This window comes from Tachyglossus aculeatus, chromosome 21, assembly GCF_015852505.1.
Source record: "Tachyglossus aculeatus isolate mTacAcu1 chromosome 21, mTacAcu1.pri, whole genome shotgun sequence".
NCBI lineage: Eukaryota > Metazoa > Chordata > Mammalia > Monotremata > Tachyglossidae > Tachyglossus > Tachyglossus aculeatus.
This window is the reverse complement of record NC_052086.1, coordinates 33,710,805-33,729,693: the sequence shown is the minus strand read 5'-3', so window position 1 is coordinate 33,729,693 and position 18,889 is coordinate 33,710,805. Positions and strand designations below refer to the sequence as shown.

General features: G+C 44.9%; 1 protein-coding gene across 1 annotated transcript in view; it reads right to left on the bottom strand.

Moving 5' to 3' along the window:
• The window catches only part of LOC119942801 (splicing factor SWAP), a 119,224-nt gene extending 100,578 nt beyond the window's left edge, over positions 1 to 18,646 (bottom strand). The window contains 5 exon segments of the mRNA XM_038763758.1: positions 1,241 to 1,329; positions 4,740 to 4,871; positions 5,455 to 5,624; positions 18,424 to 18,560; positions 18,562 to 18,646. Coding sequence (XP_038619686.1) covers positions 1,241 to 1,329; positions 4,740 to 4,871; positions 5,455 to 5,624; positions 18,424 to 18,560; positions 18,562 to 18,642 — 609 coding nt within the window. The 5' untranslated portion in view covers positions 18,643 to 18,646.
• Positions 18,647 to 18,889: the final 243 nt, after the last annotated feature.

Genomic DNA, 18,889 nt, shown 5'->3' with positions numbered 1-18,889 from the left:
ACCCAGGGTTGATGTGAAAATGGGGAGAATTCCAGTCCTTTAATTTTCTTAAAAAATAAACAAAGTGCTGAGGCACAGAAAATTTACAAAACACAGAGTACTAAATTTACTGGAAACCATTTGGAGACTCTCCTATAGTCTGTTACTTTCAGAATGGAAACGCACCCTCCTACATCAGCCTTTCCCAATTTTGCTTTAATGGTTTTTGTTAAACACTTACTATGTGCCAGGCACTGACCTAAGCGCTGGGGTAGATACAAGTTGGATAGAGTCCATGGAGCTCACAGTTTTAATCCCCCATTTTACACATACCTCAGGCCCAGAGAAATTAAGTAACATGCCCAAGGACATTGAAAACAGAAGTGAAGAAGCCAGGATTAGAAACCAAGTCTTTCTAACTCCCTGCCCTGTGCTTTATACACTAGGTGACACAGCTCCTCCACCTTTTTTGTGCCTTTCCCTTGTTTCTGGTCTTTAAGTGACAGGTCTCCTCTATTTCCCCCGCAGCCATTTCAACTGACATCCACTGTACCCCCTTTCTGACGGACAGAGGAGACAGATGGGACTCTGCCTGAGGCTGACAGTAGGAGCTGAAAGACAGCCAGAGAAACAGACTCACAGAAATGACACGGGAGGGTAAGAGTCAGCAAGGGTGAAAGCCCCAAGGAGGAAGCCTTCAGTGAAAAAAACCACTTAATGGGTGTGAGTGCCAGCCAAACACCATAATCAAAACAGAGTGCACCCAGAGAATGACCTCCCAACCGAGACACCTCCCTTCCCCACTCCCCCTGCTCAAACCCAGTACTGGGCCTGAAAGCAGCAGGAAGAAATAAACAGAACTCCGGCTTCGCATTTGCTCTTCTCCATTAGTTGGCTTTAGACTCTACCCCATTTCTAGCAGTTGTGAGAAAAGCAGATAAGGGTGCTGGAAAGCAATCAATCCACCAATGGTATTTATTAAGCACGTACCGTGTACAGAGCACTGTACTAACTGCACAGGAGAGTACACTATAAGAGAACTGACAGACTTGTTCCCTGTCCACAGAACAAAGGGTGACGGTTAATTCACTTTAGTGCAAGTCACGATTTTAAGATGACCCTCTGCTTCTTCGGCCCCCAAACAACCCCATCCCAGCTGCAAACAAAGCTTGTTTTCAGGGTTAAAAATGGACTCCAATAAATCGGGTTTTGGTCTCAGAGCAATATGATATCACTACATATGAAACAGAGGCACACATACCAGTTCCACGTCAGAGGGCACATTCAATCCTAAAGGGGCAATGAAAGGCTCTTCATTTTCCTCTGCATTTTCAGGCTCATTTTTTTCTACTGCAAAAAAAAATAGGAAATATAGAACTCATTTCATGGCCCTGACAAGCAGAGAATGCACCACCAAAGAATGAACAACAGAAGCGCAATATTGATTCTGATTGACGAATCTTAATTCACTTCCCTCCCATGATAATTTTTCCCTCCTCAAAACCCATTTTTCTTCCATAGAAATCTTTAAATGTGGCCCCACTTTAATAAGGACCCCCTTTAAATAAAATGGCTGCAGACACAATATGAAAAGTAAAAATTAAAAATAAACACAGTGGTGAGTTACTGACTTCACTACAAACTCCTTGACCTATCAAGGGGACACGGCCCCTCTAATGCTCCAACGTGGGAGCTGCATTTAGATGGCTCTAAAATATATCCCCGTTGGTGCGCCTAGTAAGATGGTTGATCTACAGAATCTTCGAGCCAAGGGTCCAAAACCGTGAAAAGAAAATGACAGAAATCAATCTAACAGCCTTAAAGTGCATTTTAAAAATCAGAATCCAAGCATTTGACATAATAATAATAAAAATGGTATTTGTTGAGTGCTTAATGTGTGCCGAGCCAGTGAAAAAACAGGATAGAAAGAACATCGATTCTTCTGAAATGCGGTGATGGAGAAGGCTTTTGCAAATACCACGGACTGCCCGAAAAACAAACAAATGGATTTTGGAGCAAAGTAAACCAAAGTGCTTTTTGGAAGGCCAAATGGCTCTTCTTAGATTAGCATATTACGGACACATAACCAGGAGGACTGATTCTCTGGAGAAGATTCTAATGCTAGGAACAGTCCAGGGAAAACTTGGAAGATGGACAGAGACCATAATGACGGTAACGGAAGAACCGTTACAAAGGTTGTGGATTATGGCAGAGGAGGAAGTCTATCCATGGAGACTCTATGAATCGGAAACGACTTGGTGGTATGTAATAATAATAACGAGCTCGGTGAATCCTGTAATTATTGTTACCCTCCTCTTTCACTTCCAAGATCGAGACGGAGATCCACTAGAGAGAGTGAGGGGCAGGAGAGTGTGGAGTCTTGACCCTGCGAGATTGTCCTCGTGGAGAAAGTGCTGCTGAGGAACCCTAAGGCCAAGGAAGGAGTTCTTACCATAAGCAGGCAACGAGCTCCCAGGACGCTACTTGTTAAGGAGTGTTTGACTACATTTCTGGATTTACTAGCTTCATCCCTCCCCGAATCGAATAGGGCACTAGGAATGCCCACCATCACCACCCCATAATCCCTACACACGGCCCAGCCCTCAGTCGCAGTCTTGTTTACAGCTCTGGGCTGGTGGGGGGATACACCACACACTCTCTTTAACGGTAGACAACTACGCTCGAGATGGACACTTATGAGTGGCGTCTTGAATTATATGCTGGGGAGTCTAAAGTTCATACATCGCTTGTGTTATCTCCACGGCAGCCGCTATCACATTTTCACTCTTCCCCCTCAGCTTCTTCGGCTATACAACAAAGACATTATCCCACGCCTGCCTCTCCAAGTTACAGAGGCACTAAAAGCGAGATGATAACCATGGGAACTGCTCTTTTTGGAAGAAAAGCACAATCAAAACTCAAGGAGGTTCTTATATTGAAAATGAGCACCAAAAAGTACAAACAGTATATCTACAGTGGCATGAGGCACAATTTCAATATAACAAAAGCATGCTCAGAGTACTATCAAGTCTTACAAGGAATTCTACTTTGCCACCTTGTTTCTACAGCAGCAGATTTCAGGAGATACATTTTGGTAAGTCAATTCACTGCAGGGATTCTGCTTTAATGATCTGTCTGAAGAACATCTGCCGCTGTTGTGCGGCACTGAAAAAAATCAGTAGCGCCCGACAAGAATTGATGCGGCCAAGCAGAATCTTGCCATAGTATTATCAAGTTTTAAATGTTTTGCTCCGTGAAAGAAAAAAAGTGCTATAAATTTACAGGCTTTCTCTCAACACACCATGGAACACAGATGAGTTCGAAAAGAAAAACATTCTCAAAACACTTGATTTTTTTTTGTTTAGAGAAAATGGCCTTCCGAGAGGACCTGGATTCTAATCCCGTCTCTGCCGCTTGTCCGCTGGGTGACCTTGGATAAGTCAACAAACTTTTCTGCGCCTCGGTTACCTCATCTGTAAAATGGGGATCAAGAATGTGAGCCTTATATGGGGCATGGATTATGTCCAACCTGAAAAATGTGTAACTACACCACTGCTTAGTATGGTGCCTTGCAGAGAGGAAGTGCTTAACAACTACCATGAAGAAAAAGAGGCTGTTATAGTTTAAGGAAAAGTTACCCAAGGACAACAGAGAACAGCTTTAACGGGGAGAGTAAGTGGCAACAGTTGACGGTCTCTCCCTGCTACTGGTGGGCAGGCACCATTGCTGCATGAGAGACATCTTTTCGCTCCAAGGGTTGTAGTAACACCTATATTTCCATGCCTCGTCATAGTCATCAGAAAGGTTATTACATGCAAACCTATGAATGCATTTACTTCTCTTGTCAATCGTATTTATTGAGGGCTTACTGTGTGGACAGCACTGTACTAAGCGCTTGGGACAGAACAATATAAGAGCTAGTAGACACATTCCCTGCCCTCAAGCTCACGGTTTAGAGGGGGAGATAGACATAAATATGAATAAATTGTGGATCTGGACATAGGTGCTAGGGGCTTAGGGTGGGGTGAATAAAGGGTATAAAAGTGAGCTCCAGACTGTAAGCTCGTTGAGGGCAGGGAATATTACTCTCCCAAACGCTTACTACTGTGCTCTGCACACAGTAAGCACTCGATAAATACGACTGACATGAGGAGGCAAATGAAATGGCAGGCTGGCCTAAAAGACAGAACAGAGGGAAGTTTGGGGTCTTTCTCCCCCCCTCTATCACCCACCAACACACTGACAGAATGTGAGGGGCTAATTTTCCTCATGTCTGCCTTTATTTCATCCCAGATAAAGGTGGGATTTGACCTGGAGCCCTAAACGGGCCTAACCTGGCTCCTGGATCGGTTCCGGCTGGGATGATCCTGCCCTCCTCGCCTCATTTCAGACCCTCTGCACAAATATCCGGCGCTGCCGGGAAGTATTGCATCGGGAAGGCTGTGCTCAGACAGGTTGGGGCCTGGCATCGGGCCACAAAATCTGAAAAGATTAGGTCAGGTTTCGGGTGTTCAATCTGAGCGTGGTCTCAGCACTAAGGTCTGATCTCTTTTTAGTTCACAAAGATTTTGTGAGAGGCTGGGAGACAGTGACTGGAGTAACATATGTCAAAGTGATTTGGGCTGATATCCAAAAGCTTGCTTCATTAATGCAACACTACAAATCAAACAGACGAAAGAAAATTCTCCAATAAAAAGCCAGGTGACATATTAGTTTCTAACGTGCTTTTGACTCCCTTGAAATCCAACTCCTCTTCTTACCTCTTTGCTTAGAAGGTTCTTCCTCCTCTGTTGGTTCAGAAGGATCATAATAATCACTGCCGTAAGCGAATCCCACAGCATTATAGCTTCCGTCCTCGGCTAAGGCTTCACTCAGTCGCTTGTATTCTTCCTCTTTAATAAAAATACCAGTACTTTATTAACAAAAAGGAACTTTCTGCACAAAACTTCACAACCTTAAGTTGTAGCTAAAGCATACAACACTTTTCAACCTCACTTTGAGGTTAAAAAAAAAAAAAAGGTAAGATTACACCTTACATCTACTATTATGTACTTTCTGTGAGTACATTTTTACCCAAAGACAGCAGATACACATCTTTTGTGGAAAATTTCTTCCTGGTGAGAAAATTGAGGGATTAAGAATTGTTGTAAAGGTTGTTAAGGCAAAGACAAAAAAAAAAAATCAAGTTTAATTGATACGATACTGTTAAAGAAGAACAGTTAAAGAGTTTGGTTTTTTTGTTTTTTTCAAATCCCAGTCTGCCCTCAAAAGCTGGGAAAATTCTGTGTGGTTCTACATATAAACTATCCTGAGGTCCTCTCAGATACGCAAAGACGCCTGTTTTTCCAATCCACTGGGTACTGTCAAGATAATATCAGAAAGAGTGAGTATAAAAAATGAGTGGGAGTAATTTTTTATTTTTTTTTATTTTGTACAGTTTTTTTTTGCTTAAGTAAGTGTTTTCTTGAGCAGTACCTTGCCTTGCCTCCTCCTCAAGCAAGTCCGTATGCAAGGCTAAATACCTCTCTTCATCACACAGGGCATCTATTCGTGCCTCCTCTTCGGACAGCTGGTAGTCTCGGTTCCAGGTGGAATATTCAGCATCATAATCAGAAAGGTCATGCAGGTGACCACGTCCATCATATCTGTAATATGAACAGACTGGTCAAGGTAAAGAAATTAAGATACAGGTTTTGTGCGGGAGAAGAATGAAAATACTTACCCACTCAAAATGACTGAAAACGACATTAAAAAGTAAGGGATGGGAGGGGTGGGGGGCGCTTGGCTCTGTAGATTTATACTTAAGTTTGCTAGTCACGTGTTACCGATTAAATTCAAGCGGCTTATCTTAATAAAGGTTAAAATTCCCTTCTCAAATATAACTGAGTTTACATTATAGGCAAAGAATTCTTTAATCGTTTAAGTTGGATCCATTTCTTAAGTGTCCTTACCGTTTATGGCTTGGCCAACCATTCAATGTCACTCGCCAAATATACTGTTCTGGAAAGTCAAATACTGCAGCTTACATTCACACAAACCGGAATACATAAATACCTATCCGTAAGAACCAAACGGTGGAACTTTCCTCGCTTCTTTCTGCTAGTCCCGAACTCTCAGGAGAGATCTTCACCAAAGAAACTTGCGTCCATTGGAGGTAAAATCTGGGCTAGGCTCGACCCCTAGCCATTTGGCTGAGGAAATAAGTGCTGGGTTATGTGATAGAGAGACACACACATACATAGGAACAGTAACAGAGACATGCAGTTTAAGGAGGTTCACCAGAAACACAACAAAAATACTGGACGGTGCATAATCGCTCCCTCTGTAAGTACATTTGGCTTCCAGGAAATACAGCACGTGAAGTTACCACCTACATGCTTCTCTTTTGTGGAATAATAAAACCGAGTGCAAAATGAAGAGGGCATTCAGTCAATCAATAGTACATATTGAGCGCTGACTATGTGCAGAGCACCGTACTAAGCATTTGGGAGAGTATAATACAACAGAATTAGCAGAATGTTCCCTGCATTCGTAGTCTTTTTTTTTTCCAAATAACACAAGACTCTCAATTGAGTGTGCTGCCAAAGTATATGTGAGTGTGACTGTATCTAAAGCGTCGAGATCCTGGGTCTTGTACAACGGACTGGCCGACCAGCAAGCGTCTGGCACGATCTCTCGTTACGTCTAAATTTGGTGACAGTATGACATGAATTTTAAAAGCCCTTAGCGGTTCCGTGCTGCCGGCGACAAAAATCTACCTTCAAATCATTCATTTCATCTTTATTCTATGCAGATGTAAACCTCCTTAACTTACAGATATAAACTGGTATTTTAAAAATCGTGCACGTGTACACGTGTAGAGTTTGCTCCCTGGCAATTGCAGAAGACCTACCCCGAAAAGTATACGGTATGATGCACAAAACTGTATATTAGAGTTTAAACATCATAATTTATAAATAATATAAACAGGTGACTCGTTGAAAAAAATGAGCTGCCAGGCCAGGCATCATCGTTAAAAAAAAACAAAACCCAAAAACCAAAAAACACCATGGTTTAATTGCATAACACTGCTTGAGCAAAGTAATCAACGCATCCAAACTATCTCAGATCTGACTTGCTCCCTTCCCGAGTCCTTAATTTCTAGTTTTAACTTCAAAAACAACCCCAAAAAAGTTAGTGATGGAAAGACCCGTTGGGTCGTCTACTGTAGTCCACCCTGGCCAGTGCAGGATTGTTTCCTACAGTGCATTTTCCAGTGCTTTGTAGAGTCCGGCTTTAAACGTCTCAAGCGATGGGGCTTCCTTCCCTTGGAGGTCCTATTCCACAGTCTAACGGTGGCCATCCAGAAGTTGTGTTGCCAAAACCCCGCTCCGGAACTCCGTAAGGGAGAAGGAAAGAGGAATCGAGAGGGAGCAAACAATCTACCGTATGTCATGCCCTCCTTTTCCAATCAAAGACCTTTAGGGGTCTCCGACCCCCTCAGTTCTCCGAGTCGGGAGGGGAGATGAATATTTGGCCTCTGATTCAAAAAAGAAGCGGGACACCCCCTCTCCACCCCCACTTTAGAGACAGGGAAGCCTGCCCTAAGGTCACCACCTCTAAAGAGCCAAGCCCGCATCTTCCAAATCTGCCCTAAAGGCCGTGCGCTTGTCAACTCCAATTTCCAAACCAAAGGCCACTTTCCCCATCATCTGCAACTGAGAGTCAAACTCTTCCATCCATTCCCTCGTATTTATGGCGCGCTTACTGCAAATTCGTCCACTCATTCCCTTGTATTTACTGAGCTCTTACTGCAAATTCTTCCATTCATTCCCTCGTATTTATTGAGCACTTACTGCAGATTCTTCCACTCATTCCCTCATACTTATGGAGCCCTTACGGCAAATTCTTCCATTCATTCCCTTGTATTTATGGAGCACTTACTGCAAATTCTTCCACTCATTCCCTTGTATTTACTGAGCTCTTACTGCAAATTCTTCCATTCATTCCCTCGTATTTATTGAGCACTTACTGCAGATTCTTCCACTCATTCCCTCATACTTATGGAGCCCTTACGGCAAATTCTTCCATTCATTCCCTGGTATTTATGGAGCGCTTACTGCAAATTCTTCCATTTATTCCCTTGGTATGTACTGAGCGATTACTGCAAATTCTTCCATTCATTCCATCGTATTTACTGAGCACTTACTGCAGATTCTTCCATTCATTCCCTCGTACTTACGGAGCCCTTACTGCAAATTCTTCCATTAATTCCCTGGTATTTATGGAGCGCTTACTGCAAATTCTTCCATTCATTCCCTTGTATTTATTGAGCGCTTACTGCCATTTCTTCCATTCATTCCCTGGCATTTATTGAGCGCTTGCTCCAAACTCTTCCATTCATTCCCTGGCATTTATTGAGCGCTTGCTCCAAACTCTTCCATTCATTCCCTGGCATTTATTGAGCGCTTGCTCCAAACTCTTCCATTCATTCCCTGGCATTTATTGAGCGCTTGCTCCAAACTCTTCCATTCATTCCCTGGCATTTATTGAGCGCTTGCTCCAAACTCTTCCATTCATTCCCTGGCATTTATTGAGCGCTTGCTCCAAACTCTTCCATTCATTCCCTGGCATTTATTGAGCGCTTGCTCCAAACTCTTCCATTCATTCCCTGGCATTTATTGAGCGCTTGCTCCAAACTCTCCCATTCATTCCCTGGCATTTATTGAGCACTTACTGCCAACTCTTCCATTCATTCCCTGGTATTTACTGAGCGCTTACTGCGTGCTTCCAGTGAGCGAGGCCGGCCCTTGAGCCCCGTGTCTCCAGCACCTCGTTCCTGACTCATGGGTCGCTTTCCAATCCGGGTGCCAAGCTGGGCCTTGGAATCATTACGGTGTTCCCCCACCTGACCCCCTTCCCCTCCCCACAGCACTTGTTTATATATTTGTACAGATTTATGACTATTTTACTTGTACATATTTACTATTCTATTTCTTTTGTTAATGATGTGCATATGGCTTTAATTCTATTTGTTCTAACGATTTTGACACCTGTCTACATGTTTTGTTGTCTGTCTCCCCCTTCTAGACTGTGAACCCACTGCTGAGTAGGGACTGTCTCTATAAGCTGCTGACTTGGACTTCCCAAGCGCTTAGTCCAGTGCTCTGCAAACAGTAAGTGCTCATTAAATACAATTGGATGAATGAATGAATGAAAAGCAGCATGGCTCAGTGGAAAGAGCAAGGACTTTGGAGTCAGAGGTCATGGGTTCAAATTCCGACTCGGCCAAATGTCAGCTGTGTGACTTTGGGCAAGTCACTTAACGTCTCTGGGCCTCAGTGACCTCATCTGTTAAATGGGGATGAAGACTCAGAGCCCCCCGTGGGGCAAAATGATCACCTGGTAACCTCCCCAGCACTTAGAATGGTGCTTTGCACACAGTAAGCGCTTAACAAATGCCATCATTATTACTATTAAAATGGGGATGGAGACTGTGAGCCCCCCGTGGGGCAAAATGATCACCTGGTAACCACCCCGGGGCTTAGAACGGTGCTTTGCAGATAGTAAGCGCTTAAAAAATGCCTTCATTATTATTACTAAAATGGGGATGAAGACTGAGCCCCCACGTGGGATAACATGATCACCTGGTAACCTCCCCAGCGCATAGAGAAGCAGCATGGCTCAGTGGAAAGAGCACGGGCTTTGGAGTCAGAGGTCATGGGTTCAAATCCCGGCTCCGCCAACTGTTAGCTGTGTGACTTTGAACAAGGCACTTCACTTCTCTGGGCCTCAGTGACCTCATCTGTAAAATGGGGATGAAGACTGTGAGCCCCCTGTGGGACAACCTGATCAACTTGTAACCTCCTCAGCTCTTAGAACAGTGTTTTGCACATAGTAAGCGCTCAATAAATGCCATTATTATTATTATCATTATTATTATTTAAAATGGGGGTGAAGACTGTGAGCCCTCGGTAGGACAACCTGATCACTTGGTAACCTCCCCAGCACTTAGAACGGCGCTTTGCACATAGTAAGCGCTTAAATACCATCACTATTACTATTAAAACGGGGATGAAGACTGTGAGCCCCCCGTGGGACACCGTTCCCCACCTCTCGTTCACCCCTCACATCCAAGCCGTCACCAAAACCTGCCGGTCTCCGCGCCGCAACATTGCCAAGATCCGCCCTTTCCTCTCCATCCAAACCGCTACCCTGCTCGTTCAAGCTCTCATCCTATCCCGTCTGGAATACTGCATCAGCCTTCTCTCTGATCTCCCATCCTCGTGCCTCTCTCCACTTCAATCCATACTTCATGCTGCTGCCCGGATTATCTTTGTCCAGAAACGCTCTGGACATATCACTCCCCTCCTCAAAAACCTCCAATGGCTACCGATCAATCTGCGCATCAGGCAGAAACTCCTCACCCTGGGCTTCAAGGCTCTCCATCCCCTGGCCCCCTCCTACCTCACCTCCCTTCTCTCCTTCTACTGCCCAGCCCGCACCCTCCGCTCCTCCACCGCTAATCTCCTCCCCGTACCTCGTTCTCGCCTGTCCCGCCATCGACCCCCGGCCCACGTCATCCCCCGGGCCTGGAATGCCCTCCCTCTGCCCCTCCGCCAAGCTAGCTCTCTTCCTCCCTTCAAGGCCCTGCTGAGAGCTCACCTCCTCCAGGAGGCCTTCCCAGACTGAGCCCCTTCCTTCCTCTCCCCCTCGTCCCCCTCTCCATCCCCCCATCTTACCTCCTTCCCTTCCCCACAGCACCTGTATATATGTATATATGGTTGTACATATTTATTACTCTATTTATTTATTTATTTATTTATTTTACTTGTACATTTCTATCCTATTTATTTTATTTTGTTGGTATGTTTGGTTCTGTTCTCTGTCTCCCCCTTCTAGACTGTGAGCCCACTGTTGGGTAGGGACTGTCTCTATGTGTTGCCAATTTGTACTTCCCAAGTGCTTAGTACAGTGCTCTGCACATAGTAAGCGCTCAATACGATTGATTGATTGATTGATTCAAGGCTGTCCATTACCTCGCCCCCTCTTACCTCACCTCCCTTCTCTCCTTCTCCAGCCCAGCCCGCACCTTCCACTCCTCTGCCGCTAATCTCCTCACTGTGCCTCGTTCTTGCCTGTCCCGCCATCGACCCCTGGCCCACGTCATCCCCCTGGCCTGGAATGCCCTCCCTCTGCCCATCCATCAAGCTAGCTCTCTTCCTCCCTTCAAGGCCCTACTGAGAGCTCACCTCCTCCAGGAGGCCTTCCCAGACTGAGCCCCCACCTTCCTCTCCCCCTCGTTCCCCTCTCCATCCCCCTCATCTTACCTCCTTCCCTTCCCCACAGCACCTGTATATATGTAGATATGTTTGTACGCATTTATTACTCTATTTATTTATTTAATTTGTACATATCTATTCTATTTATTTTATTAATATGTTTGGTTTTGTTCTCTGTTTCCCCCTTACAGACTTTGAGCCCACTGTTGGGTAGGGACCGTCTCTATATGTTGCCAACTTGTACTTCCCAAGCGCTTAGTACAGTGCTCTGCACACAGTAAGCGCTCAATAAATATGATTGACTGATTGACAACCTGATCACCTAGTAACCTCCCCAGCGCTTAGAACAGCGCTTTGCACATTGTAACCGCTCAATAAATGCCATTATTATTATCATTATTATTATTAAAATGGGGGTGACGACTGTGAGCCTCCCGTAGGACAGCCTGATCACCTGGTAACCTCCCCAGCGCTTAGAACAGTGCTTTGCACACAGTAAGTGCTTAATAAATGCCATCATTATTATTATTAAAATGGGGATGAAGACTGTGAGCCCCCTGTGGGGCAAACTGATCACCTTGTAACCTCCCCAGCGATTAGAACGGCGCTTTGCACATAGTAAGCGCTTAATAAATGCCATCATCATTATTACGAATGATAGAAGGGTCCCACACACCCTTCCATAGGCGCTCTGCCCAAGCGTTCCCACCCCCACTCATTCATTCAATCGTATTTATTGATCGCTTACTGTGTGCAGAGCACTGTATTAAGCACTTGGGAAGTACAAATTGGCAACATATAGAATAACTCGAATAACGGCCCTAGCGGTCTTCTATTCATTCATTCAATTCATTCAATCGTAGTAATTGAGCGCTTACTGTGTGCAGAGCACTGTACTAAGCGCTTGGGAAGTACAAGTTGGCAACATATAGAGACGGTCCCTACCCAACAGCGGGCTTACAGTCTAGAAGGGGGAGAAAGACAACAAAACAAAGCATATTAACAAGATAAAATGAATAGAATAAATATGTACAAGTAAAATAGGGTAATAAACACGTACAAACATATATGACTGTAAGCCTGCTGTTGGGTAGGGACCATCCCTATGTGTTGCCGACTTGGAATTCCCAAGTGCTTAGTCCAGTGTTCTGCACACACAGTAAGCACTCAATAAATACGATTGAATGAATGAATGATAACAATAATGGCATTTATTTTGTTAATATGGTTTGTTTTGTTGTCTGGCTCCCCCTTCTAAACTGTGAGCCCACTGTTGGGTAGGGACCGTCTCTAGATGTTGCCAACTTGTACTTCCCAAGTGCTTAGTACAGTGCCCCGGCCCACATCATCCCCCTGGCCTGGAATGCCCTCCTTCCACACATTCATTCATTCAATCATATTTATTGAGCACTTACTGTGTGCAGAGCACTGTACTAAGCGCTTGGGAAGTACAAGTTGGCAACATAGAGAGACGATCCCTACCCAACAGTGGGCTCAGTCACACCCACCAAGCTAGCTCTCTTCCTCCCTCCAAAGCCCTACTGAGAGCTCACCTCCTCCAGGAGGCCTTCCCAGACTGAGCCCCTTCCTTCCTCTCCCCCTCTCCATCCTCCTCATCTTACCTCCTTCCCCTCCCCACAACACCTGTATATACGTATATATGTTTGTACATATTTATTACTCCATTTATTTATTTTATTTGCACATATTTATTCTATTTATTTTGTTTTGTCCTCTGTCACCCCCTTCTAGACTGTGAGCCTGCTGTTTGGTAGGGACCATCTCTATATGTTGCCAACTTGTACTTCCCAAGCGTTTAGTAATAATAATAATAATAATGGCATTTGTTAAGTGCTTACTATGTGCAGAGCACTGTTCTAAGTGCTGGGGGTGGATACAAGGTGACCAAGTTGTCCCCCGTGGGGCTCACAGTCTTAATCCCCATTATACAGATGAGGTAACTGAGGTTCAGAAGTTAAGTGACTTGCCCAAGGTCACACAGCAGACATGTGGCGGCGCCGGAATTCGAACCCATGACCTCTGACTCCAAAGCCCGGGCTCTTTTCCCCTGTGCCACGTTGCTTCTCTAGTAGTACAGTGCTCTGTGTACAGTAAGCACTCAATAAATACGATTGGATGAATGAATGTATGAAGTAAGCACTCAATAAATAGGATTGAATGAATGGATGAAGTAAGCACTCAATAAATACGACTGAATGAATGAATGAAGTAAGCACTCAATAAATACGACTGAATGAACGAATGAAGTAAGCGCTCAATAAATACGCTTGACTGAATGAAGCAAGTGCTCAATAAATACGATTGAATGAATGGACGAATGAAGTAAGCGCTCAATAAATGCGATTGAATGAATTAATGAATGAAGTGCTCAATAAATGCGGCTGAATGAAGTGCTCAATAAATATGAGTGAATGAATTAATGAATAAAGCGCTCAATATGATTTAATGAATGAATCAAGTAAGCGCTCAGTAAATACGACTGAATGAATGGACGGGTTAAGTAAGCACTCAATAAATACGACTGAATGAATGGACGGGTGAAGTAAGTGCTCAATAAATACGACTGAATAAATGAAGTGCTCACTAAATACGATTGAATGAATGAAGCGCTCAATACGATTGAATGAATGAGCGAATGAAGTAAGCGCTCACTAAATACGATTGGATGAATGAAGCGTTCAATATGATTGAAGGAATGAACGAAAGAAGTCGGCGCTCAATTAATGCGACTGAATGAATGAACGAGTGAAGTCAGCGCTCAATTAACGTGACTGAATGAATGAACGAGCGAAGTAAGCGCTCAATAAATACGATTGAATGAATGAAGCGCTTAATACGACTGAAGGAACAAACGAATGAAGTCGGTGCTCAATTAATGCGACTAAATGAACCAAGTCAGCGCTCAATAAATACAGTTGAGTGAATGAACGAACGAAGTAAGCGCTCAATTAATGCGATTGAATGAATGGAGTGAAGTAAGCTCTCACTAAATACGACTGAATGAATGAAGCGCTCAATAATAATAATAATAGCATTTATTAAGCGCTTACTATGTGCAAAGCACTGTTCTAAGCGCTGGGGAGGTTACAAAGTGATCAGGTTGTCCCACGTGGGGCTCACAGTCTTAATCCCCATTTTACAGATGAGGGAACTGAGGCCCAGAGAAGTGAAGTGACTTGCCCAAAGTCACACACTTGACAAGTGGCGGAGCCGGGATTTGAACCCATGACCTCCTCAAATCACCTCCTCCAGGAGGCCTTCCCAGGCTGAGCCCCTTCCTTCCTCTCCCCCTCGTTCCCCTCTCCATCCCCCCCATCTTACCTCCTTCCCTTCCCCACAGCACCTGTATATATGTATATATGTTTGTACATATTTATTACTCTATTTATTTATTTTACTTGTACATATCTATTCTATTTATTTTATTTTGTTAATATGTTTGGTTTTGTTCTCTGTCTCCCCCTTTTAGACTGTGAGCCCACTGCTGGGTAGGGACCGTCTCTGTATGTTGCCAATTTGTACTTCCCAAGAGCTTAGTACGGTGCTCTGCACAATAGTAAGCGCTCCATAAATAAATAAATACGATTGATGACTGAATGAATGAAGCGCTCCATCAACGCGACTGAATGAATGGGCGGGTGAAGTAAGCGCGCAGTCAAAACGAGTGAATGAATGAACGAGTGAAGTAAGCGCTCGATTAATGCGATTGAATGAATGAACGAGTGAAGTCAGTGCTCAATAAGTACGACTGAATGAGTGAACCAATGAACTAGGCGCTCGATTAATGCGGCTGAATGAATGAACGAGTGAAGGCCCTGCTGAGAGCTCACCTCCTCCAGGAGGCCTTCCCAGACTGAGCCCCTTCCTTCCTCTCCCCCTCGTCCCCCTCTCCATCCCCCCCGCCTTACCTCCTTCCCTTCCCCACAGCACCTGTATATATGTATATATGTTTGTACATATTTTTTACTCTATTTATTTATTTTATTTGTACATATCTATTCTATTTATTTTATTAGTATGTTTGGTCTTGTTCTCTGTCTCCCCCTTTTAGACTGTGAGCCCACTGTTGGGTAGGGACTGTCTCTATATGTTGCCAATTTGTACTTCCCAAGCGCTTAGTACAGTGCTCTGCACATAGTAAGCGCTCAATAAATACGATTGATGATGATGATAGTAAGCGCTCAATAAATACGATTGATGATGCTGATGAATGAGGGACTGAAGTAAGCATTCAGTAAGTACGATTGAATGAATGAACGAATGAAGTATGTGCTCAATTAATGCGATTGAATGAATGAACGAATGAAGCGCTCACTAAATACAACTGGATGAAAGAAGTAAGCGCTCAATACGATTGAAGGAATGAACGGATGAAGTCGGCGCTCAATAAGTACGATTGAATGAATGAACGAATGAAGTCGGCGCTCAATAAGTACGACTGAATGAATGAACGAATGAAGTCAGCGCTCAATTAATGCGACTGAATGAATGAACGAGTGAAGTAAGCGCTCACTAAATACGACTGGCTGAATGAAGGAAGCAATCAATACGATTGATGGAATGAACGGATGAAGTCGGCGCTCAATAAGTACGATTGAATGAATGAACGAATGAAGTAAGCGCTCGATTAATGCGACTGAATGAATGAACGAATGAAGTCAGCGCTCAATAAGTACGACTGAATGAGTGAATCAATGAACTAAGCGCTCAATTAATGCGACTGGATGAATGAAGGAGTGAAGTCAGCGCTCAGTAAATACGGCTGAATGAGTGGGCGAATGAAGTAAGCGCTCAGCCAACACTTGTACCTATCTATCCTATTTATTTTATTTTGTTAGTCTGGTTTTTTTTTCTCTGTCTCCCCCTTTTAGACTGTGAGCCCACTGCTGGGTAGGGACTGTCTCTGTATATTGCCAATTTGTACTTCCCAATCAATCCATCAATCGTATTTATTGAGCGCTTACTATGTGCAGAGCACTGTACTAGGCGCTTGGGAAGTCCAAATTGGCAACATCTAGAGACAGTCCCGACCCAACAGTGGGCTCACAGTCTAAGACGGGGAGACAGAGAACAAAACCAAACATACTAACAAAATAAAATAAATAGGATAGATATGTACAAGCAAAACAAATAAATAGAGCAATAAAAATGTACAAACATATATACATATATACAGGTGCTGTGGGGAAGGGAAGGAGGTAAGATGGGGGGATGGAGAGGGGGACGGGGGAGAGAGGAAGGTGGGGGCTCAGTCTGGGAAGGCCTCCTGGAGGAGGTGAGAAATAAATAGAGTAATAAATATGACAAAACCAAACATATTAACAGAATAAAATAAATAAATATGTACAAGTAAAATAAATAGAGTAATAAATATGTACAAACACAGATACAGGTGCTGTGGGGAAGGGAAGGAGGTAGGATGGGGGGTGGAGAGGGGGACGAGGGGGAGACGAAGGAAGGGGCTCAGTCTGGGAAGGCCTCCTGGAGGAGGGGAGCTCTCAGTAGGGCCAAGCGCTTAGTACGGTGCTCCGCACACAGCAAACGCTCAATAAATAAACACGACTGACGACTGAATGAAGCGCTCCATCAACGCGACTGAATGAATGGGCGGGTGAAGGAAGCGCGCAGTCCAAACGAGTGAATGAATAAACCTCCTCCAGGAGGCCTTCCCAGACTGAGCCCCTCCCTTCCTCTCCCCCTCGTTCCCCTCTCCATCCCCCCCATCTTACCTCCCTCCCTTCCCCACAGCACCTGTATATATGTTTGTACGTATTTTTTTACTGTTTATTTAATTTATTTGTACATATCTATCCATCTTACCTCCCTCCCTTCCCCACAGCGCCTGTATATATGTATATATGTTTGTACATATTTATTACTCTATTTATTTATTTATTTATTTATTTTACTTGTACATACCTATTCTATTTCTTTTATTTTGTTAGTATGTTTGGTTTTGTTGTCCGTCTCCCCCTTTTAGACTGGGAGCCCACTGTTGGGTAGGGACCGTCTCTAGATGTTGCCAGTTTGTACTTCCCAAGCGGTTAGTACCGTGCTCTGCACATAGTAAGCGCTCAATAAATACGATTGATTGATATCGATTTTAGACTGTGAGCCCACTGTGGGGTAGGGACCGTCTCTAGATGTTGCCAACTTGTACTTCCCAAGCGCTTAGTCCAGTGCTCTGCGCACAGTAAGCTGTCAATAAATGCGATTGATGATGATGATGAACTCTATTGAATTCTGTCAAGTACTTAGTCCAGCGCTCTGCACACAGTAAGCGCTCAATAAATACGATTGATGATGAGAGAATCCCCCTCGTCCCCCTCTCCATCCCCCCGTCTTACCTCCTTCCCTTCCCCACAGCACCTGTATATATGGATATATGGTTATACATATTTATCACTCTATTTATTTATTATTTATTTATTTTACTTGTACATTTCTATCCTACTTATTTTATTTTGTTGGTATGTTTGGTTCTGTTCTCTGTCTCCCCCTTTCAGACTGTGAGCCCACTGTTGGGCAGGGACTGTCTCTAGATGTTGCCAACTTGTACTTCCCAAGCGCTTAGTCCAGTGCTCTGCGCACAGTAAGCTGTCAATAAATACGATTGATGATGATGATGAACTCTATTGAATTCTGTCAAGTACTTAGTCCAGCGCTCTGCACACAGTAAGCGCTCAATAAATACGATTGATGATGAGTGAATCCCCCTCGTCCCCCTCTCCATCCCCCCGTCTTACCTCCTTCCCTTCCCCACAGCACCTGTATATATGTATATATGGTTGTACATATTTATTACTCTATTTATTTATTTATTTTACTTGTACATTTCTATCCTACTTATTTTATTTTGTCGGTATGTTTGGTTCTGTTCTCTGTCTCCCCCTTTTAGACTGTGAGCCCGCTGTTGGGTAGGGACTGTCTCTATGTGATGCCAACTTGGGCTTCCCAAGCGCTTAGCCCAGTGCTCTGCACATAGTAAGCGCTCAATAAATACGATTGATTGATTGATTGATTGATTGAGTGAATGAATGAACGGATGAATGAGGGAGTGACGGGGGGGGGAGGGGCGGGGGTCGTTGGCCGGGCGCCAAGGGGGGAAGAAGGGGAAGGGGAAGGGGGATGCGGGTCCCGGTCCGGGGGCGGCGGGACCGACCTGTCGATGAGGATTTTGGGGTCCCCCATCCAGGGGATGAGGTGCTGGCCCTGCTCCTGGGCCTGGGCCCGCTCGTCGTCGCGGAACAGCTTGCAGGCGTAGCCGAAGACCAGCAGCTCCACACGGCCCCCCCCCGCCGCCGCCGCCATTACCGGGCCCGGCCTCCTCCTTGGCGCCGCTCTTCCTCTCGCCTTTACCGCGGCCTCCTCCCCCGTACATGGCGGCGGCGGCGGCGGCCTCCCCGTTCAGTCAGCGCGGCCCCGCCGCCATGGCGGGCGACAAAATGGCGTCCGCGCCATTTCCGGCGGGGACTTCCGGCGGGCCCCGCTCCCGCACTTTCCACGCGCCCCCCCCGCACGCCGGCCTCCTCAGCGGACACTTTAAAGGCCCGAGCCCGTCCGACCCCACCGTGCCCGTTGAAATCAGCTCCGGCGGCGGGAGGGCGAGATGGGCCGGGCGACTTTCC